Genomic DNA, 24,544 nt, shown 5'->3' on the forward strand with positions numbered 1-24,544 from the left:
AGTTAACACATTAAGCTGTCAAATACTATAATTGCAATTTCATCAGCCTGTTGACCCAAAGTCTAACCTCAGGTGCTTATCATTTAAAACCATTTCTTCTTGTCTTTTGGTTATCTCTGTAGTTTGTGGCCTCTTGCTTATTGCATAGAGCAGGAAGGAGATCTGTTATGTTAAATTTACATAGTTGAAGCAAAATCAGGAGTCTATTTTTGACACAAATGTTATAAAAGAGTAATTGTTTAAACTGCTTATTTTGTAGTCAGAGCAGTGGAGCTAACAAAATACATATTTCTTCTGGATATGCAATTAATGCAACTACTTCTAGAGTGGCATTGGTTTAGATGTCTACCAAGCTATAGCAGCTTAGTGCAGACAGTTGTTTGCTGAAGTTGATGACCCTTTCCTACAGAAAAGGATTTGATGCCATAACAGTGGGATTCTCTCACCATGGCAGACTTGTGAATAGGAAAGTGACCCTGAAGAGGGTCCCACAGAATTGTCATAAAATTAATGGAGACTGTTAAAACGTTCTCTAAAAATCATGGTTTAACTTGCTCCCCTCATGAGCAGTCCAAAGCCAAAAAAATTGAATACAGGGGATTGGCTTTAAGTAAAATAAGCAGTTTAAAAAAATTAATTTGAAAATAAAAGGTAATAAGTTAGAATTCCTAAAGGGAGGTTACTCTAGTTTCTTTGAAACAGAATAAGCTGGACATCAGTGAAATGTTGAAATTAGATCTAGTTTACTCACAGGTTAGCAAAGCTCCTGTCAGGGTGCTTTGAATACTTGGATTGACTTGTAATGGAGTAGTGCATTTCTGATTTAAACTGACATAACACTCAAATTCTACACTTTGGCAGAGATAACAACAGCATAAATGGATAAATATCTTCTTTTTTCCCCTACCATTTTTAGAAGATACCAAAGACAGTGTTTTGGGGCAGTGTTCTTGAACTTATGTTTCTTTTTTGATAGAGAACCCATCTATAACCCTGTGTTTTAACACCTGAAATTAAGTAGTACTTTATGATGTATTTAGTAGAATTAATTTTTGACAAACCTGAAACTTATTTGTCAAACTTTTTTTTGTATCTCTACTGACTGTTTCCAGGTTTCTTAGCGTTCTGCACTCAGTAATTCACTTCAGGAGGAGACTAAGTGGAAATGCATAAACATGATGAATTTTTCCTTCAGTTCTTTAGTTAGACACTAACCACTGTATTTGCAAGGAGTCAAATACTGGAGGCTGGTTCTGGTGATGTGCATTCAGGAATTTCAAATTTTAAATGTAAGGCAAATAATCATAGATTTAGAAAAACAGCTACTTATTTGGCAAATATACACAGAAAAATGCTTCCATCTTTGCCATGATTCCTAAAAGCAATTAAATTTCTCAGTTACAGTAGGGCATGTCTATGCCTACAAACATATACAACTGTTTTCATTTTGTTAGTCCTATTCTAGAAGTTAACACAGTAGAATATAAACATCATAAAAACTGCATTAAAAGGAAGATGTTTCTAATAGCAGACTGGTTTCTTTGAAGGTATTAGATAAACACCAAGTTTGTTAAAAATTTTAGGTTTCATTCACTTCAGCAAATTGGGATTTTTTTAGGCTCTAGTCTACTGTGAGCAACTGAAAAGTGAGATGGAACGGCAGAAGAATTATCTGGAAAAGGAGCTGGCTGCCCAGCTAAATAAGAGGGCTGATGAAAAAGAAGCACTGCGGCAAGAAATGAAGAAGGAAAGGGAGGACTTGGCAGCAATGGTATGGGTTGGTTCTCCTTCTGTTTGTGTATTACAATGAGTGTATCATCCTTTATAAACTTCATTTACTTGTCTTTTATTTTTAGTTTGGAGTGTGAGAGCTCAGTCACTTTTACCATTTCTTTAAAGCAGTGGCAGATAAATGATCCATTGAGTTTGAACAACTGGGTTTTGTGCTTTGTCATGAGATACATACTAGCTTGTTGATGTTATGCACTCTATTTTGGTTTGCATAGTATTTTTAATGCACTATGTCAGAGTAAGAAGGGGTTAAGTAATATGTGATGCAAGGTTTTTATCTAGCTCTTTTGTAAAAATTATTATTTAGTTTCCCAAGGCAAGCATTCAGAAGTTAGCACATGTCAAATTTAGAATTCTTTGCTACTTTGATCTTACATATACATTAATGTTACAATATCAGAGTTTTGAAGTGATCTTGTCATATGTTTAATTTTCCCACCTGCAGAAATGTGTTGGAATCTCTTTTCTCACTTTTACTAATGTTTATAAACTCTCTGAGACAGAATCTGTCTCATTGTTTATGCTGTGACCATTGTGATAGTCTTGATAACCTTGGTTTAGACTTCTAGATGCTGCTGTAATTTGAATATAAAACATGAGGGTTTTCTGCCCAGTGGAGTCTACAGAGGAAAGCTCAAGCTAACAGCAGTAAGCCTGTGGCAGAGGAGGCATTTCTAAGGTGATTGAAATGGGAAGAAATGAAGAGAGATAAATACTTCATGAATTAGTGATTTTCATGCTTGTTTGATCTGCAACATCTTCAGCCATTTCTGGTGGAAATTTGGAAACAATGGAGTGAATTTCTCTCCTGATTGTAGACTTCTTATTTTTTGGGACTCTTATAAGTTGTATGGCTTATTTCTAAAGATCCGGAGAGCCAAATAAACCATGTAAGTGTGTGTAAAAAACCCTCTTGGACTCCAGTTCCAGGTACAAGAACAGGTATTAACCACAGTGATAGGGCCTAAGTGATATTTAAGTACGTGAACTGATAGATAATCAGTGATCTGTTGCCAGGGAAACTGAAATTACAAAAATAACCTTCCACTGGAGACATTATTAAGCAATTCTTTGTTTGACTCCTTGCTATCTATTAGAAGTTATCCCTTTTATAAAGTTAGTTGTTTTGTTACAGAGTTGCTTTAAAGCAGTGTATGCACTCCAAAATACAGCCTATTAGAGAAGCATTTCATGCTTTTTTTTTGACAGAATATTTCACTCCATGTCATCACATCAGTTTGTATTTCATCACTCACTGAGATGTGTTTTACTGGAACCAATTCCCACTTTAAGTAGTTCTAGTATTTTTTTTAAATCCTTCCTATAGATTAAACAACATATAGTGACACTATGATGATGTCATGCCTGGTAATTAAAGATATGGGATGACTGTGGAAAATGATGATCTGTGTTAATGATTTACACCTACATATGATTAACTACTTTTATGTTACAGGATTACGAGGAGGTAGAAATGGTACTACTGTGGATCAAGTCACGATTCATCTGAATATTTTATTGTTTACTTTATGAAATGGTTTATTTGAAGGGGAGAATTGGCATGATACATGAATCAGGTGGATGTATAAGGAGTGAAAAATAGTTATGAATATATAATCCTCTAGGTTTGGCTTTGAATCTCTGTCACACTGAACTGTCACACACCATTATTTCCACTTATATTAGTAAGCTTCAGGGCTAAATAGCTGAAGGTTCACTGTCTCTGTTTTATTGTTACATTTTTTTATTCATTCAGCAAAATTTCATCTGAATTACATTAGAATTTTTAATATACTATTTCTATATGAGTTTTGCACAACAGTATGCTTTGATCTGTAGTGATGAAATGTTTCTGAACTTGAAAATTAATTTAAGTTCTGTGTTTGCAACAACAGTTTTCTTTAGCTGGAGGAACATGATTTTGGTTTGAATGAATCTACATAAGGATGGATAAGGTGGTGTTAAATAGTATTCTTACCTTGAAAAACTAATGTAGCCAGCTGCTTCTGACACCTTGTGTCCATATTAACAAGTCCTGGGGACTAGTGCAGTTGATAAATGTTTCAAATAAACTACTGTATGATAAATAAATTAAAAATAGTGAACCCATTAATAAAATAATGTTGCTATAGTCTGTTAGATTATTAATAATATAGCATATATTCTTATTGTACATGCTTGACTTGTTATTACATTTTTTATGTTATGTATTTTGTCTACATACAGTTGCTTTTGAGAAGAAAGTTCCACAAGGCTTTGATCTGTGGCTGGTCAAATTGCATCATTACAGTGTTCTTGCACTTTTTTAGGTGACAGCTTTGTCTAAGGATGTGGCTGTTTTGGAGGCTCAAGTAGAGAGAATTACAAGGGAAAAGAATTCTCTAGTTAGCCAGTTAGAAGAATCACAGTGCCAGCTTACGTCTCATGAAATGGAGATGAATAAGGTAAGCACATTTATAAAGGAGCTTGGTTTTCCTTATCGTTGTGACCTGAAAGAGGAGAATTTTTACCTTGTCCATTTTCTTCTGTTTTGGTAAGGAATGTGTGGTAACTGTAGACTTCATCTCAGTCTCCCAGAGGCACTACAATTGCTACAAGCTATCCCAATTGCAGCAGTGAAAAAATAATATTTTCCATTGCCAAGTCACCTTGTCAGGCAGAAGCTAACTTTTCTACTTTGAAAAGAGTGACCCTATGAGGGTCACTATTTAAAACACTATCCCAGTGCTTCAGTAAAGAATTCAGTCTGGTCTGAGTGAGACAACATGAAATTCAGCAGTGTCCTTAATGGCTACCTGTGGGACTTGCAGTGCTAAAGTAAAGGGAGCTATCTCAAATTACTGGTTTTCAAATTCTTTCCTTTAGACCTTTCATGTACTATACTGCTTAATTCAGTACTATTGATAGTAGGGCTCTTATAAGGACATCTTCTAGGTAAGAATTACAGCTTGACATGCATCTTGTGTAGGTGTATCACCCTTGGGTGCTTTCTTTTGCACGTTTCTCAGTCGATTAGAGGCTTAATGTGGGTCATAAAATGAGACAGGAAAAAAAATGATTACAGCCTCTTGAAATATGTATATTCCTTACCAACAATCCCAGAGCCCATCCTACCTCCTCAGTTGTTAACTGCAAGGATTTGAGGAGCAATTTATTCTTTGGGCCTCTGGAAATTTCAGGAGAGGTTTTCAACAGTTCCTGTGTTCCCCTGCTGCCCTGGCTGACAGAAAGAGACAAAAGTATTGCAGAAAAATCATGTGGGCCTGATTTTCTGAAACCTGAGAATTGCTGGCTACCCCAAGAGAGAATTTTCAGCAGTTTCTCCTTTCTCAGCCTGCTTTGCGTAAACACTTTCCCTTTCCATAACATTTCTGGGTAAACAATATTCCTTTCCCATAACAACCTCTCTCCTAGGTATTGATTGTGTTACTTAAGCAATGGAGAGAGGTGTCCAACCTGTAGACCACTAGAACATCTTTTTGGCAGAACAGGTTATAAAAAGACAGAAAGGAATTGCAATAAAGTTTTTAGCCCTCTGATGTTTTCTACCTGCTGGAGTCAAGCATCTTTATTTTCGTTTCTAATTGCGACAAATTCACAGCAAAAAGTCATCCCGACTTACTAGAAACTTTATTATAATTTTAACTGAAAGACAAATGAGTATTTTAAAAATGTCGGAATGGTTTGATTTACCAGTTCTGAAACACACTTTTGGTCTTTCAGGCTGGGTTCACAAATGACTAGCATCACTTACAGAGGTGAGGAGGTGGTGAAAGAGGCAGTAGGTACAAATATTCATTGATCTGAAAAGAACTGTTTTGCACCCTGCCAGTTTGAAGTTACCTCTCTGGAGATGATACTGTGGTGCCAGTCCTTGCTTCAGCTTATGTTAATACACAATTGAATAGGTGGTCACCTTGCAATAGTCTATTAATTGCACTGTCCTGAGAGATTGGAAAACTTTATTTGTGTCCTGTATGAAACCGAGAAGTCTTGAAAGTCCTGGAGGAACCTCCCAACGACTGAGCTGACAGGACTACATGCATCCCATTTTCACTGGCTGTATGACATCTTTGCTTGTGAATCTGACTCCTTGTTTCCAGACTCTGTTTGCCATTATTAGAAGCAGCAAATAGCAACACTTTCCTTTTGAGTTTTATCCAAAATATTGTTTTTCTTGATGCACCAGAAGTCAAAGAAAGAAAATATGGAGTGAGGATCTATTTCCTTCATTCTTGAGGAGACTAAAAAATCCATTATTAGGACAGCACCATCTGCTGATTCTTCTGTGTTATTCCCTTTGTATAGTGTGTGCAGGAGCTGAAGGCAAGGATTGCTGTATTTTTTTAATTTCACTTGGAGGAAGAGACATATTGCATTTTGTTCCATCCTTCAGATAAAGGAAGCAGGAGGTAGAAATCCAGGGTTTGCAAGCTATGCAGTTGCACCTCAACATTTTTTTAGCTGCATATAATATTTTAGTGTTTAACAAAATGCTTTAGAACTTTGCCATTCTTCAGAGCATTTGCTGCTTTGCGTTATTTGCAATGGCTAAATTCACAAGCTGTCCTTTGAATTTATTAGTGATGCTACTTCTTAAAAGTTATGACAGTTGGTTTAGTTTTTTTCCTATAGTGATTTCATTGCAGTGTGCATATTTTAAAGGAGAAAAAAACCTGAAAATGAGAAGAGGTATAAGACTGAAAAACAGAAATTAGTTTGGGTTGTAGAATATGTGAGAATGTTTTTGAGAAGCACAGAGGATTTCAGCAGCAAATTAAAAGGGTGTACATTTAAGGAGCAAGTGCTGAAAGAATATAAGCAAGGCAGGGAAGCAGAGTGAGTTGGAAAGAAAGTTGACTAAGAGGAGCTGTGAGTAAACACATTTGCATTCTCACTAAGGAATGTGCATGTATTTGGTTGGTTAATTAAGGTGAAATGAACAGGCACAAATTGGAGGTGATGGCACAGGATAAGGACAAAAAGGGGACAGCTTAGATTGAAAATTGGAAGAACAACAACCCTGCACAGCAGTAAAGTTATGTGAAAGGGATTAGTGATCTTCTGGTTTTGTTTTGTTGGTTTTTTTTATTTCTTTCACTTTCTCCTAACCCCTTCACATAACCTCTGAAGTTGAGCTGCCAGATGGAAAGGATTGAGGGGGTAATATAACAAACACTCCAACAGCAGAGAATAATTGTCCTGTGTTGAAGTGATTTCCTGAAATGTTGCTTTGATCCATTTCTTCTGGACCATGTATCTATTTAAATTAGACTTTTTTTTAAAGAATTTATCTTCAGTTTGCAGTAAGTTTGTAATGCTCTGATCAAACTTTGAAAATTATTGTGTTAACATTTAAACAATTTTTTTCTCAACAGTGTAAAATTGGCAAGTTAAAGTACACCTTTATTTAGGAGAGTGATGGATGCCTTACTTCTAGATTTTGAAAGTGTTGACACAGACTTTCTTGGGATTTTACAGAGAATGAGAGAAGAGTATAAAACCAGCAACTGTCATTTAACTGTAGTGATATATATTTACAACATAAGCATTTATAATTAGCAAAATCTTGATCCAAATATATTTGAATCTAGAAGGTACTGATACGTCAAACTTAATGACTATATATAGAATTGAGATCCACCTTTCTATGTAAAAACATTTACCATTTGAAGACCTAAAATATCTGTAAATGAAAAATATGTTGCATTTCAATGACCTGTAGAGGGCACCAAAAGATCTAATTGCAGCCCCTGCTCCATGGATTCTTCAAGCTAACAGATCGTGTTGTCTGTGTAATCTAACAGGTGTGTGGAGAAATGCGCTATCAGTTGAATCAAACCAAAATGAAGAAGGATGAGGCAGAAAAGGAGCTCAGAGAGTACAGAACAAAAACTATAAGGGAGCTTGAAATTAAGGACCAGGTAAGAGATAATACTGCTATAACTTTGCAGTTATTAGTAGCCTAAGCAGGGTTTTTTCAGAAGCTGGAATGATTCATTTTTCTAATAGTGGTCATTTATTACTGTTAGATGGTTTAAATTAATGGCAAGAAGCCAGCTTTTACTGCTAAATAAATACATCTTGGTTACCTTAATCTTGTTTTCAGCCCTAGTATGTTCAGTTTTGTGCATCACTCATTCCATGCTTTCATATAGAATTACTCTATCATATTATTCATACCAGTTACTTAAATTCTGTGTACTGTATACATGTGTTTATACACTTTTTCTCACAAATAAATCCACACATAATTACCTATACATGCAGCCTAACAGAACATTAAAGACTCTAAGCATAACCTAATGATACCAAAAATTAAAATCATTTATCTTCCAATTTCTTTAAAGAAATTCAATGTTATTCAATGAATGCTGGGATTCATAGAAAAGTTTAAAAAACAAAAGTAACGTTCTAGCAAAAAAAAAAAAAATCCACTTGGCATTAACTGTTCTTATCTAAAACTGGGTTTATATTAGTACAAAAATCAGTATATGCCTTACAGATAGTCTGTGAGAAAACATCCCATGCAGTAAAAAAGATTATTAGAGTAACCTTCAACATGCTTGGCAAACAGCTTGAACAGGTGTAATCTGCATCTTTTGAAGTGCCCTTTTTCATGAGGTTCTGTCCATTTTTCTCTAGGACTTCAAACTTTCAGTATTCCTTCTTAAGTTGTGATTTGCACATAAGAGTCTTCTGAATACACAGATCTATAAGATGCACATGAGGATGATTTTTTAAATGTGCTTTTTGTTATTTGAGCAGCCTATCCAACAGATTTTGAACCATTCTTTTTCTTTTAAATATCTGAACAAATAATTCCCTGTATAAGAAAAAAATTAAGAGAAAAATGAAGAATTTAAAAAGTTAAATTTTTAATTACCAGTTCCTCAAAAGCTGCATGTAGGACAGTAAGTTTATTAACTTAATAGCACAAGCTTCGTCTGGAAGCAATATTAATTCAAGTTATAATGAAAATATATGTAAAATCCAAGGCAGGAGCTTATTAGGTGAAATAACACAGCCCAGAATTATACAGCGCAGAAGAATAGAGGTCTTAAAGCATTCTTTTTTTCAAGGTTTGCTTTTTTTTTTTTTTTTTCACTCCTACATCCTTTAGGCCTAAGGACACTGAAAAACAAAAAACAGGCTTGTCGTCTGTGTCTTGACAGATATCACAGATAAAAGAGTTGGCATAATCTTGGCATACAAATAAAACAGGATGTGTTTAATAAGATACTTGAAGAAGTATCTTGGATTTTAAATCCTGTTCTCCAACTTGCTTGAGGATTGCCTTTTGAACAAATTACAAAATTTAACAAAATATTTTAACCTCATGTGATGACATACTGGTATTTTGATCAGTGTGGGGCTGAATACACCAAAATGTATTTATATCAATTTTATTATTTGATATCAAATAATAAATTTGATAAAATATATCTAATTTATTATTTGATATAAAGTGAAATGATGTGAGGGAGAGTTCCTATCAGCAAAAAATATTAGATAATTAGATAATAATGTTATTATATTGTTCAAATATGATTGTTGGTTCCTCAAAAAAACAGACAATTTTGAAATTCTCAGACTTAGTATGTAGCAGCTGTTTTATAGCTGTGGCTCAAGTAATCCAAAAAGTTCTCTATAGGTCTTAGGATTATTTACCACATTAAAGGCAACCTCAGAAGAGTGTTAGAGTGCCTTGTGCTGTTGTTGCTTGTTGGCTGGGGATTTTTAAATCAGATTTTAACAAATGTTAATAAATTATTGCAAATTATTTCATTTAAAAAGAATGAAAACAGTTCAATTGCATCTATCTTTGTATTTAAAGAAAACCTGAAATGTTTTATCTTATGTGGCACTGAATAGCAAATAATAATTGTTCTTTGGTCTCTCAGCCATGACCTGACCTTCTGGCTAAGAGACAGAGCTGATACCTTCCTTGGCCACCATCTGTTCATAATAAATACATATTTATTTTTTAAAGTAGAGAGACAATAATGTATGAGTATTTTCATGCTATTCTGTATTAAATGATGCTTTTTTCTCTTTCAAAAACAAAGGATCATGTTTTGGATTGCCTTTTAACATATTGAGAGTGAGTTTACTGTTTCTTGAGGTATAATTGTATTTTTAATTGTGCTGTAAATAAATTTCAGTTTTGAAGTTATTTTTTAGTTTACATGGAGTGACTTTTAAAACAGTATTAAAATTATTCAGGTGTGTCAACATAGGCAGAAATCCCCACATGTACAATTTAGGATCGCCAGATGCATGTATCTGTATGTCAAGGAAATACAGGTTGGTATTTATCATATGCTGGCATTTTTAAATCTTATTTAAAATTTAACTTACATTATATAGGAAATGTAAAGAGAGTATATATCTTTGGTCTTACTCCCTTTTTATCCTAATATCTTTTTCCCTGTATTTATTGTTTGGTTAGGACTAATACCCATGTGTCAATATTTTTTACAACTCTCTGTTATTAAGATTTTACATGAATATTTCTTAAAAATGGAGATGCAATGAGCAATGTTACTATTTAAATTGAATTACTGTTTTGTAATATTATCCATCATGATCCTGATTAACATCAGGATTACAGAGGGAGGCGGGGGGAAAGACGTGTACCACAGAGTTTTCTCTACACAAACCCCACATCTGTTCATCTGGCCCAATATGTTGTAAAGTAGCATAACCTACTGCCCTCTCTTTTTCTCTCTCAGCCTGCCCTCCCATTGTGGATGTAGCTGTGCTGAAATAACAGTGCATTACTTAATACTTTTACTGCTTAGGAACAAGCTTTATAAATGATACGAATGTAATGCCTGTGTGGCAGTAAACTGTGTCCACACTAGGGGTTGTACTAGCACAGCTATATCAGAGAAAAGTCACGCCCTAACCTAAATTGCTGTTATTAGAACAAAAATTGTGTGGCATATTTGACACAGCAGGGCTTCGCTTTTATAATACTTTTTTTGTTAATTTGTAAGCACTGCATGGCATAATTTATGCATTTCTAACAGAACTCATACTTCTGACACACTATGAAATTGTTCCTCACATTAACATCACTTGCTCTTTTCTGCTCTGCCTTATAAAAATAAAAATGAAGTTCTCTGTTAATAATTTGCTTTCTGTTTCTTTGACATAATTTATATTTGGCTTATAAAATCTTGCATGCTTCTCCACATAGAAGTGAGAAGAGTTTTTAGTATTGGGTTTTGCAGTCCAAGCTAATTTGGGTGTCCTCCTCATTATATTGTTCTCACCAGTAGCAGGGCTGCACTAGCAGTTGTAGTGTCCTTCAGTTGGGTGTCCTTGCAATAAAGTAATAGGACATGTTAAATTCAACTCCAGAAACTAACTGCAGCTTTTCAGTTTTGTTTTAGCATGTTTTGTGGAAACAGATAAATATTTTGTGTAGAAATAAATCCAAGCTAGTAATCTTAACCTGTAAAAAAAGTCTTTAACTTTGGGCAGATATAGTTTGAAGGGGGGATTACACAATGCCTACCTTGTAGGCAACAGAATTAAAAGCTCCAGAAACACTGTACTAAAACCCACACACTTTTAGGAGTTGCCTGCATTGCAATTCATAAGTTCAAATAAAAAAAAGTTGAGGCTCACTGACATGCATAACCTATACAAATAGGAAGAGCTACACACCAAAGTATTTTTGTGCAGTATGACAGAACCTAAATGATGCCTCTGTACATTATAGACTGACAATTTTGCAGACAAATAAAAATCTGGCAAAATTGCAGTACAAAAGCATTTTGCCAAAGGGTATTTTGGGAATGTTTATCTCATTTGTCATAAATCCGTGATTTATAGTAACCTAATTTAGATGTTATAAGGGGAGAGATTACTGACTCTGTCTTCATCAAAAATAGTTCAGGCCAAGAATTTGGGTATATATCCTGGAAATGCTTCAGAGTATCCAAAGCAAGACCAGTAACACCTTCTAAAGACCCTGATTCACTGAAATGTTTTTTTATGAACAGATATCAAGCTTTCATGAGTCAGGCTTTAAAACACTAGTTTTCAACAGCTGTGACATATCACCAGATGTTTGAAACTTGCAAGTTTTAATAAGTGGTGAAGATGGATTAGGATTATGTGGTATGTGAAAAGTCTATACCTCTATCTGATGTTCTGTTTCCTCATTAGTTATAAAGATGCTCTGGAAATTCTGTTTTGAAAAGAAATTCTATTAAATCAGTAAACATGTACTTGAGTAATATTTGGCAGGGAGAAAAAAACCCCCAAAACTCAGAAGATAGCTTGAAACTTAGCATGAAATTTTCTGACCTGGTCCGACCTTGAGTATAGTGGTCTTAGAAGTAGCAAACCCAAATTGCTGTTGGACAAGAAAGCATGAAGGATATGTGATAACCTTTACTGTAACTGAACTCTTCCTAATGAATCATTTTGTGTTTGGGGCATTCAATGCATTAATTTGAAAATGAGTAAAATGGCTTTAAATACTTTATGCCTTGCTTTGGTATGAATTTTCTGGCCTGCTCAGGACAAACATAATTTTTTTTTTTTTGTAGCTGAACTTACTAGCTCATCTCAAGATTTTTGAAGAAGACATTGACCTACAACCCTGCAATATATATAAAATTATAATATGGCTGCTGCTGCTCTGCTATGACATAGCTTTCTTCTGTCAGCCATCCTCCTCAAGGATCAGTGGCGTGAGCAGCCTTCATTATGTCCTATCTATTTCCTTAAGAAAAATCCTTGGGACTAGGATTCCCAGTAGCAGACTTTTCTTTACTCATTTGTCTGCATTTTCTGGACAGGTCTGCTTCCCCTAAGCATCTAGCCTGCTAAGAGGAATTAAATACAGGATCAGGACTTTACTGTTCATAGATGGAGTTTGGCCCATGTAGCCTCCATCCCTGTTCTGTCATCCATAGTGATGTCACCCCACAGTATATGGAAAGAGAAAAGTGTTTATGTGCATTAAAAATTATTCAAAGTAGGAAAGGAGTTGCACATCTCTGGATGTAGTGGGTTTACATTAATAAATACTTGGTTTCTATTTTTTTTTCTTCTTCTCTGACTAGAAAAAATGGTTGTTTTATATCAATTCTTTCTGATTGTGTCAACAATCAGAAGAAAAAGAGTGTAAAAAATCCCTATCACTTGTCAGTTGTTATTGCATAGGTTTTCTTTTCAGCTATTCCTTAATGCTGTCCAGGAAGTAAGAAGCAATCTCACATCAGTAGCCTTATATAGTGTTTGAAGGGATAAAAGTGTTCTCTCCTGTTTTTCAATAATGAAGTAGGTGTAATCTTCCCCTTCCTTCTTTCTACACGCATCCTTCCTTTTCTGAAATTTTTATCAGCAAGTGAACCATATATTTTGCACTACCTCACTGTCCCCCATCTCTCACCTGTGCAATCCATTAACAAAAAAATCATCTTGTTCCACTGTGAACAAAATCACTTTCTTATCTCTGCTGGTGGCTGCTGAGCTAATCTGTAGTACAGCAATGTTCTCTGTTAAAATGTGACTGTAGTAATCTCTATGGGATTGGAAGTTTTGTTCCTGAAATAGTATTGCAGGTCAGATATTTTGGCAAATTAAAAGCAAATATTTTCATGGAAATGAGGAGGTAAAATCCTTGTATAATATGCTTCAGCCATTCACTGTTGTTTTTTCCCAGGGTATTTATCCACAGGGACCATGTTGCTCTTCAGGACTTTGCACAAGAACGGACCTTAAAGATTATTTCTTAATTTAAAAATTGTGTGTGTGTGTACTCATAAATCTCTATTTTGCAACATAAATTTTTTCTTGCCCAGGCTAACAACCACAGGTAACAAGTTTTCTCCAGTGAGATTTAAAGTGTGTTCCTCTAAACATATCCACCCTCCATGCTATTCCTGTAAAGTTCTTCCAGCACTCCTGCTCCTCCTAGGAAACTGCAGGGTCCTGTCTGTTAATTCTCCATCAGTTTGGAAGCAGAGGGTTTGTGGTGGATGGCTTAGGTGATGGCTCTTGTCTTGAGGCTCTGCCCTTTAGTGGAGCACACAAAGGTGTGTGGCACTGCCAGGTACCGTCACAAGTTGCAGTAGAAGTGGCAAGGGGTCACAAAACTACTTTGAGGAATTCAACAGTCCCACCAGATCAGGTTAGGATAATAGCCATGTAAGAAATCACAGCCTGCTTTGCTTATCTAGGCTGTATCTTTCTTGTCCCTCTGGTCTTTACAGATCAATTGATTTGTGAGCCAGCCATACAAAAAAAAAAACCTTTCCACAGGAACCCTGTGTGTTTCTTGGGGCTACTTCTTGTGTTTCTGCTCAGGTTCTTGCCTTTCCTGTCAGGGAAGCTTTTCAGAATCCTATTTTAGGCCAAATGATTTGTAGAATTTGCAGTTGTGATCTTTGTGAACTCCTTTAAGCCCTGTGTACATATTTGTATGTTCTCACAGTTTAGAATATATCTATTTCCAGAATGGGGGTTTCCCCTTTGAAACCACATGTAGCTTTCCTGAGTGCTTTGTATCCTCATTTGGATTGGAATGGGAAGCAGCAGTAATGCAGAGAGAGTGCAAAAGGCAGAAAGCCATTGTTGGGATGAGGTGGGGGTTAACCTTGTGATGGCCCTAACTCTCTTTGCAAAGTTGGACAGTTCTTCAGGTGCAATATGCTATGTCAGATGGCCACGCCTGGGAGGTCTGAGGTTTAGAGACCACTCCGAACCTGGAGTTGCTTGATTGATATCAGGATTAGGATAGAAATGACTGCAAATGACCCCTGCTGCATATGGCCTGAAGTAATCCAAGTAAAACACTTGAAATCTTTCTACATAACCAGTCTTGTTTTGTTGAGTTTTTTAAATTAAAAAAAAAATCCAGTTAGTTCTGTCCCTGATTAATTAGTATGTTATTAGGTATGGAAGGCAACGTGGATTGAGATCAGTGTGAAAGAATGCAAAAATTTCCTGTCAGAGGTACACAAGGTGTTCAAATGTATGTGCAAGGAGGCACATCTTTGAAAGACTTGGTCCTGAGCATTGTCACTGTTCTCTCTGAAGGCTACTTTACTAAATGAGACTAAGCTTAGGAGCATCATGGCCTGTAAAAGTGTATTAGTTTGAAGTGCATATGTTTTTTATAGATTTTGTTTGCCTTTTGGGGATGTACATTCCAATATCAACCACCACAGTGATTATATTTCACTTTTTATTACTCTGTATTTTTTCTCCTATTTTTGGTTCTATGTTATGCCCCTTCAATCTTTTAGTAAAGGTGGCAAACGAAGTGTAAATTCATATTAATATTTTACTTTCCAGAATTATTTTACTGCAGAATTTGGGCAATGATATAGTCAGTGCAGAATTTCCTTTTTAGGTTGTACTGTGGGGTTTTTTACCTGATGTGTGAACATACTGGGACAGCGGTGAATGAAATGACTTAAGAATTAATTTGGTTTTAGTTTAATTTTTTAAAAAGTATTCTAAAGTTGTGTTTTTGATTTTCTTCAGAGCACAAGTTTTTTATCACCACTGAATAATTCTCATCTGTTATAAAAAAGTATTTGGATTTTCTGTGAGTTTGCTGTTATGTAAAATTCTGTGAAAAACATCTGCTAGTTTGAAATTTAAAGTTGTTTTTGCATACAATAGAACCAGCATTAGTATGAAAAGAAATAATTATTTTAATGTTGATTTGACTTGTTTTGAATGAAATTATTATTTCATTTAATCAGATTTTACAGAGATAGGGATGTCTAGTTAATCAAAAAGCACATTTTTACAACATGCATAAGTATTGTTAGGTGAAGATAATGTCAGGTTGTGAAAAGGATATTTGAGGATTGATTCAGTGTTTGAGAAATCATCTTTTATGTTTTCCAGCAAATTGCATTTATGTCACTGAATGAGTATCCTCTACTGTGTTCCCCTAAAAATGCATTGTAAAAATCTGAAGATAATTTTTAAATGTACCACAAACTGATGAATGAGAAGTGAAACACCTAAGTGCTTCAAGAAAAGATAGAAAAGGGTCCAATGTGCTCTGAAGTGGAAAACTTAAAATATAAAATGTGGTTGGTGGCAATATTGAAAACAGAATAATTGATTTAGAATAAATTTTTACTGCAGTGTACTTCACCAAAGCTTCATTTTTGTTTAAATGCAACTTCTTTTGTGTGACTGAGCTGAATATGGCTGCAGGATGGTGTTAGTGTGTTTCAGCTTACTAATAATGGTGTTTCTCCTGCTAAGGTTTAGCCTGCCATCTTTCCATGGCAAAGTGCCTGTTGATATTCCTGGGAGTTTGGGCAACTGCAGAACAAGACATATTAAATAGTACTTTTGAAATTATGTGCAGAAGTAATAAGAACATTAAAGTTGCAGAGTTAAGCACCAGAAGTTGCTTGTTCTAACCTTAATGTAGTCTTGTTGTACGTATACATTATGATAATTCTGTTCCTTGTTATACTGAAAATCTGTTTCAGATTTTCTTAAATGCAAGATTGTCATCTGTCTTTTTGCAGTTCTGTGCTCCATCTCTTGTCTCTCACATACATTGAAAAGTTAAGTACCTTGAAGAAATAACTTTCTGATCATGTGGTAAAAAGCTGTATCACAGGTGATAGGCACTGAGGGATCAAATTAACACTGCATGAGAAGCAGAGCTGTCAGCAAAATGCTTTAGTTGGTGGTTTCTTTCTGTTTCTGTCCCTACAATTACACTGTGGCCTGGATAGCAGCTACAGAACTGCTTACAGCTTCCTGATAGTAGAAATGGTAACTGAAGGAACACAAATTATTCTGAGTAAAAGTTGGGAAGAATGCTGCTGCTAATGATTCCCTGCAGCAACAGTGAAAAGATTCATTGATTGTATAATTTCTCTGTAGATGAAATCCCAAGTACATTGTGATGACCTAATGATGGACTAGACTTGACATATTTCAGAATTCAGGACAGAGTGTATTTGTGAGACTATTATTGTTAACAGGAGAGAGAAGAGGGAGAGAGAATAAAAAATAATAAATTAACACGCCTCACATTCTGAGGGTTCATGTTTCAACCAATTACCTGAGTTTTAAACTGAAGTATCCCATAGTGTTAAGAGTATGATCTGTTTTCAGCCTGTAAACGTGGTGTGGTGTGTGGCTCCTACCAAATTATTTTGAATGAACATTTTTTGGTGTTTCAAAAAGAATAATTTAGTTGATAAGCCTAAATATACCTGGATGGGCTGTTTCTGAGTTGCTGTTAACATGTTTTATTGGGTGGCATTTTTCTGCCATCCCTTTCTCATGAGGTTGTCTGCTGTTTCTGCCATGGTCATTACCAGAATTCTAGAATATAATAGAATATAATAGAATACCTCCAAACATGGGTATTTTAAGATGTTTATGTATGTCTGTATATACCTACACACATGCACAAACATATGTGTGCATGAGCGTAAAGGAGCTGATACTGGATTTTGGAATTACTGATGAAAGTAGCAAAAGTAAAATTGTTCTTCAAGCCACATTTTTGTTTTCTTGATACTTCTAATAGAAATTATAAGACACCTGTGAGTGTCTTCATCCTGTCATGAAGTGACACTTCCCTGTCTGAAAATTTCCCCCTGCACTTTCATGACAACTAAAATCCATGGATGTGTTCTTGAGTACAGCCCTGAAGGTTCAACATCTGGCTGATGGAAACGAAACATTTTCACCAGAGGTTCTTGCACTTGGAATTTGCTTCCTTCTGTGGGTCTGTGTCAAAACCTGACTGAGCCTGTTTAACTCGAGGCAATGGTGTAAAGCCCATCTGTTCCTTGAAACTTTTCCCTGAAGGAGTGATCTAGAGTGTATTTATATTCTCAGCTGTGGTTGTGCTTTTTTAAAGTACTCAGCTGATGCTTTTGGACTAATTTGTGGTTTGGTTTTGTTTAAAGGTGTGCTGAATGGAGGTACTTAAAAAGCAGATTTTAGGGATGTTGCAGAACTTCCCTGTCTTTAACTTGTGAAGACAGTGAAGAGTTCACGTCCCTGTTTACTATGAATGGAGAGATAACATTTACAAACTGCTACTGTTAAGAAGAATAGAAAACCCACTAAGACTTCTATTTAAAATACACAAAAGTCTGAAAAGTGAAAATGCAAAGCATGTGTAACTGAGTATCTTTGAGCACCTGATTTTAAAATATTTTGTCAGTGAAACAGGTTGTTATATACTTTCAAAGGGAAGAGTATTAATGATTTTGTAGATAGTTTTACTATCTTTGCATTTGAACTTGGAATTCCTAATATAATTTGGTAGGAGGTGCATATGATAAAGCTAGGTGACATTTAAATTCTAATCAAAATTTCCTTCATGAACCTTTGTTGAGTGCTCTTTGTGGGCAAAAAAGTGTACAGTTAAGTAAATGGCAAAATTTAAAAAACCCCAACACTACTGAAATGGTGTTGTTTTTCTGGATGAAGAGATTGTATTTTTCTGACATCATAACTTACTGTAAGTAGTTTAAGTTAACACTTTTATGGGAGGAAAAGAGAATGTTGTTATGAAGGTGCTTCAAATGTTTGTATTAGGGTGAGGTTATTTTCATTTGTCCTTGTAGAATGTTTTAATGAATAATTTCATTAATTAAAGAAGATACTGCGTCTTGTCTACATGAGGACACTATCACAAATAAGCTATGGTATGAGTTTAAAGTATAATAACTATTCAGCACTAACTCCTGGTATCAACAATTTTATTCTGTACTACTACTGACCTTTCACAGTTTAGTTGATTGAAAAACATGCAAGTTCCCTCCAGCCCCAATGACAAATAAATATTTATGTGGGGAGTTAGTCCAGAACTGTTACTATGTGATAAAACTACATTGTCAGCTTATTCTGTATGCTACTGGCCTCCTTAAAAGTATCCTTAGAACAATGTATAGTGTTGTGTTACAGATGTATTCCTACAGGTACTTGAATGTTTTATATGGACTTGAACAAAAATATATTGTTTCTGAGAATTTCTATGAAAAATGTTTAAATTGCTGCCAACATGATTGGGATAACATAAGTCTAGCATGAATCAGTGGAACTGGAGATGCTGGTCATACAAACTTGGTTATTTGTAAAATAAGTTAATAGACTTCACTTTCATGAACTTAAATTACTATATTGACATATAAGGACTAATGATATTAATAAAATAAGATTAACAGCAGCTGGTATGTTTGGGGTTCAGATAGAAGTTGTAAATACTTCTTTTCAATAATGGTAAAATCACAAAATTACCTTTATTCTCTTGTGTAATATTAGGTGAAAAAATGCCCCCTTTTGTCACTGGTTACGTAACAGGCATTAAAAAATAAAAATTAATTAATTATCACAAGACCTATCCTATGTCCAGCAACTTCTGAAGATGGCCACTGTTCCACTCCCTTTCTGGCTCTCTAGCACAGGGAATTTGGGCCACAAATATGGAGCCTTCACATGAGAAGAGTGGAAAATACTTGAATGCCTGTAACTCTTATGTCGCATGAACACGATAACATTGATTGTATATTAGTATTTAAATATGAAACACATTTCGGATTTTCATAAGAATGTGATTTCAAATACTTTAATTTGCTTGTTTTGCAGTTTTTATCAAGTAACTACTTTTATTCAAAAACAGAAGTGTGCATTATTTTCAGGTGCTTTGATCACTTTTTTTTTTGTCTTAAAATGTATCTCTATGTATTTCCTAAATATACTTTCTTTGGTTCTATAATTTTTAAGCAAATAGAAAAACTGGGATTAGAGCTGAATGGAAACAAACAGCGTTTGGAAGAAGCCCAGCAGGATGTGACAGAAGCCAGAGAGGAGTGCCTAAAACTGACAGAACTGCTGAGTAAATCTGAGCACCAACTGCACCTCACCAGGTACCCCTTATCCTATTACATGCTGTAGTACCAATTTCATTCTGCTAATTTTTTGCCACAGGCTTCCCCACAGTTGTTGTAGATACTTGCAGGCATTGACTACATGGGCAGCCTTCAGCCGTGTTAGAAGTGGAGATTTGAATAAGTGAGTTATGAACTATAATTTATAAAAGGGATTAGTAGTGTGTAGAAGAGGCAGTGTTCAGCTCTGGTGGTGAGGTGACATGGTTTTATGCAGGAAGAAGAGCAAGGGAGGCTGCAACTACATTTTTTCTATTGCTGTGCTTAGAAGGACAAATGTATTTGAAATGTTGTTTGACACTGTAGCGTAGAGCAGCAACTTTGAGCACAGGAGTTCTCAAATTAATAACCTGAAGTTTCTTCAGCAGAATGACCAGGAATATGTGTGTAAATATATAAATGAACGTAATTTTTTCTGTAAGAGGTAAGCTCAAGTGTGTGAGGAGGGTGTTTCAGTCTCTTGCTCAGTGAAGATACAGTACAATGCATTGTATGATGAGAGACTTCACTTCCCCTGAGCATATTCCATCCTTGGGTATAGTTCCCAATGTCTTTTGCTGCACTATTCATTACATGTTTCTAGAAAACTCCAGAAGGTTGACATGCCAATTATTCATTACAATTTGAGTTCGGGTAACTGAAGAACTTTTTTCCTTTTGCCTTGGAAAATGCTATTATCCAACTGTTTGCAGGCTTTTGGTTGTGTGTGTGAGTTTTTTGTTCCATTGCCCTGCTCCCCCCAAGAATGAACATCCATAAACAAATCTGGCAGCTTTTACTCAGTACTTAAGGAAAAAAGTTAAGATAGTTTAAATTTTTCATGGGGGGAAAAAAAAGCTCAGATTTTTATCACTTAACAGAAGTCTGTGTGTTTATCCAAGTCTTGTACTTTTTGGGCTTTGTGAGAATTCTGCCATTGAGTAAATGGAAATAAAATAGAGCCTTGTCTAAACTATTAAATTCAATGAATCATTTTTTTATTCAGCTAAATTTCTGTATAATTCAGAGCACGGTTGTTTAACAGATGGAAGAAAGTACCACTCTAACAGCCTGTATTTAGAGAAAAAAATATGCTAGAGGTTAATGAACTTGAAAAAAGTTTTGGGTGAGTTGTTAAGATATCTAAAGTTTGGATTTAGCAGAACTTTATTAATAATGATTTGTTGTGATAGTTAACCAAATGGCTTTACCACGTTCTTTTTAGCAAAGGCTGATTATATGCAATAAAGCTCTGGATATCTTGGAGGAAATCTGACTTGCGAATTTATAATTTTTTTTTTTTTTTTTTTTTTTTTTTTTTTTTTTTTTTTTTTTTTTTTTTGTGAAACTACTCAAAATGTAAAAATGAGAACTATTGCCTGCTTTTACATAGCAAAGTAATTAAAGCTGGATATCTAACACACAGATGATTCAGGCAGCTTTTTGATGTATGGTCTCTGACTCTGAAAGTTTCTGAGATGCAATCATTAGAGGCTGGGAACAGTATTTTGGGCAAGTAATGCTCTGTGCTGGCCCTGTTCTCATACAATTTCACCGACGCCTTTTTGAGACAGATACTGAACTGCCACGGCTCTTTGACCTAGTGCAGACACTTTTCTGCAAGGTCCTGATCTCCTTGGGGGTTTTTTGGTTGTTTGGAGGGTTTTTGTGGGTTTGGGGGATTTGGTTGGTTGGGCTTTGTTTTATTTTTTTTGGGTTGGGTTTTTTTTGTATTACTGTGTGTTCATTTTTGGCATCTTCTTAAAAGAATTGAAATGTTCTCTATGCTGGCGCGTATGTATTGGAAAAATGTATATGTTGAGGCATGGGAAATAGGTTCAATTTTTTTTTTTTTCCTTGACATTCCCCAAATTCTACAGCACTTTGTAGAATTTTGTGTCTCTGTACACTTGTCTGTCTGCTTTCAGGAATATGTTAGGTGATGTTGCTTGGAGAAGGATAAAAAAGAGATGAGCGATTCATTGCTCCTGGTCTGTTACCTTTTTCCCCTTGAACTTAAATTCGTAGGGCAGGGTTTGAAATGTTCTCATCATGTCGCCTGTTCTCCCTGCCTTGCAGAGGGAAACATGCCCTACTGAAATAACACTTGTCCTTAGCCTGTATTCTTTCTTCCTCTTAGCTCACCTCCTGGCAAAACAGGTTTTCTGTGCTAGTGAAGGTATAAAAGTCACATGTCTCTAGTGGCATTAGTTTTGCATTTTGAACTCAGTATGTTTTTCATGGATTGGTACATCCATAGTCGTTGCATGTAAATTATATTCACTTATGGTTTGCCTTCTTTCATTTATTCCCTTCACCTCAAATGGCAACTGTGTCAGTGAAAATACTTGAAGGGTAGGGGTAATAGCAATCCTATGGGGGTTGTAGACTCATTCACTGTGGCGCTTGCCAAGGAAAACAGATTTTAAGCTCTAGAGTCCTGCCTGTGGGAGGTTGCTGCAGAAATTGCACTGATTTAGTGCATCTCTTGGGTATTCTGGCCTTGGCCTCGTCTTGCTGATTCTCTTCTTTTCAGGAGAGGACCAGCTGGTTCACTCCAAGTCTTCTCACAACACTGGAGTTGAGGAGGGTCTGTACTGCTGTTACACCATTGTGGATAGTCTTTCTGTTGCCTTGCATGACCTGTCTGTGCTGTTCTGGCAGAAATCAGAGGTAGCTGAGGAGATACAGAAAGAATTCTTTGTTTCGTATGAATTATTGTATTGCTAAGGAGAAAAGCTTCACTAATCCACTGATTCTAAGTTTGGATGTTGTAACTAAATAGGATTATAAAATGAATGCAAGAACTTTGGATTTTAATGTACAAAGATGAGATAAACGTATATGAAAGGAATAAATGAGAAAAAACATGCAGTCTGTGTCGTAATGAGAAAAGAAAGTACTCTGCAGAACAGCACTCTTCTCCAGGAGTCCCACTTCTTTGCTGTATCCTAGTTTTCAAACACTGTTGATTGATTACCAACTAAACAGCTTCTAAGTTAACAAAATGTACTTGTTAAAAATGAAGAAAAAAAGGTTACAATTAGCTATTCTAAACCATTGCCACAGAGTTTAAAATTGCCTTTTCCTGTCACCTTTCTTCCTGGAGCAATATGTTGCTTAGAAATACTTGCTATTAACATGCACTTTCTGCTATTGAATCTAGTTAGTAATTCTAATTTGTATGTCTTCAAAAGACTGGGGAAATGCAGAACTTCTCCTGTGTAGTTTTGCTTGTCAGTCATGTAACTTTGCAGATGTCACTATGCTATGAGACTGACCATGATTGTTTAAAGTTTTCTTGGGGGTTTCTTTTACCATAAAGTTTCAGCCTTATGGTTACTGTAGTAGGAGAATCTTATGAAATTAGTTCTTAAGTCAATGTTAAATGGCTCTTACTTTGGCAAGGTTAAGTCTTGCTAATTAAGCTTACCTTCTTCAGAGAATTGAAAACATACTGGTCTATTTTTCTTAGTTAATGAGAAAATAGTCATTAAAAATCATGTCAACCTTCTCATGGATAAGTTAATATAAAAGATGCAAAATGTTAACAACTTGTCTAGATCTTAGTGCCATCTAATGTAAGAAAATTTTCACTATTCCTGTGTAACAGAATCATTATTAAAAAACATTCCTCTTTTTCTTCCAAACCAGATCTGGAGGTATTATTTGTTTCACTTGCAGTCAGATGCAGTTCCTGTTCACATGTGCCAAACAAGTTAAACCCTTAGAAGTGAGGGAATCATCAAATTTCAAAATTGAAATTTTATTATGTCATAGTGCGTTTTCTCAGGTATGAATATAGACAGATTGATGGCTCAAGATATTTTTGACTAAAACGTCATCTGAAATTTGAGAGGAAATATAATTGACTAGAATAGAAGCAGATTTAGTTTAGTTTCAATTTTATTATTCTTCTTTGCTCATATGAAACACTGTGAGAACTTCTGAAGCCCAGCTGGTAGGTAGGGAAAAATTCCTAAATGAACATGTGCTTTCACGTTCAGGTGAGCCACCAAGCTGCCCTAAATCCCACTCTTGAAGGACTAAAGTTTATATTACAGTGAGTCAGCGTTGTTGTTTTTCTTGATTATTGTTGTTTTTCTTGATTATTTTTTCCCTCCATTATGTGATATTCTTCCCTCTTTCTGACAATGATACGATCTCTAGAAAGCAACATATCTAAGGACATGCCAGTTGGGTTTTATGGTTCTGTAGTCATCCTACTGTGCATTGGTGCTTCTTGCTAGTTTCAGTGACTCCATTAAGGCTAATCTCTATTACATGTTCAATAAATAAATACCCTTCCAGGTTAATGTGGCATTATTTAATCTCTGAAGCTCTGGTGTTGAGCTGTAGGTCATCATCAGTGTTCCTTGTTAGAATTTGCAGCCTGCCTCATTCCTTGTTTTCCCTATTTAAGCTATAGTATTAAATGATAAAACTTCCTGGTGGTTGTACAATTGCACAATACTTAGTATTTATTATTTGAGGTTTTTTTCTAGTTGTATCTATTAGTTAGCAACATGCTTAATACCATGCCTTTTTCAACAGTTTTAGCACCTTAGAATCCATGATCTACACTAGGAAGGAGCTTTGGAAAAACATTGTTACTAATATTAAATGACTGAGATGTGCATAATCTTCTCAGACTGACTGACTGATGAATGGACCAATAACACAAAGGACCAATTGGGGGTGTGGGGGGAGGAAGCAGAAATGAGGTGTAACCAGTGATTGATTTCTAATTTTTTTTGTAGTTTGCTCATCATATGCAAAAGCATTATTTTAAAATGCGAGGACGAGTGATAACATGAAACAACTCTGATAACTAATAAACTTTTTAGATTCTG

General features: G+C 35.4%; 1 protein-coding gene across 4 annotated transcripts in view; it reads left to right on the plus strand.

Annotated features, from left to right (window-relative positions):
• Positions 1-24,544, plus strand: part of SDCCAG8 (SHH signaling and ciliogenesis regulator SDCCAG8) — a 105,967-nt gene that overhangs the window by 19,043 nt on the left and 62,380 nt on the right. For all 4 annotated transcript variants that reach the window (XM_063390942.1, XM_063390944.1, XM_063390943.1 and 1 more), the window contains exons 10-13: positions 1,619-1,771; positions 4,101-4,235; positions 7,599-7,715; positions 19,549-19,691. In XM_063390942.1, the coding sequence (XP_063247012.1) occupies positions 1,619-1,771; positions 4,101-4,235; positions 7,599-7,715; positions 19,549-19,691 (548 nt within the window). The remainder of the gene's footprint in view (positions 1-1,618; positions 1,772-4,100; positions 4,236-7,598; positions 7,716-19,548; positions 19,692-24,544) is intronic.

Source organism: Prinia subflava, chromosome 2 (genome assembly GCF_021018805.1).
Source record: "Prinia subflava isolate CZ2003 ecotype Zambia chromosome 2, Cam_Psub_1.2, whole genome shotgun sequence".
Lineage (NCBI taxonomy): Eukaryota > Metazoa > Chordata > Aves > Passeriformes > Cisticolidae > Prinia > Prinia subflava.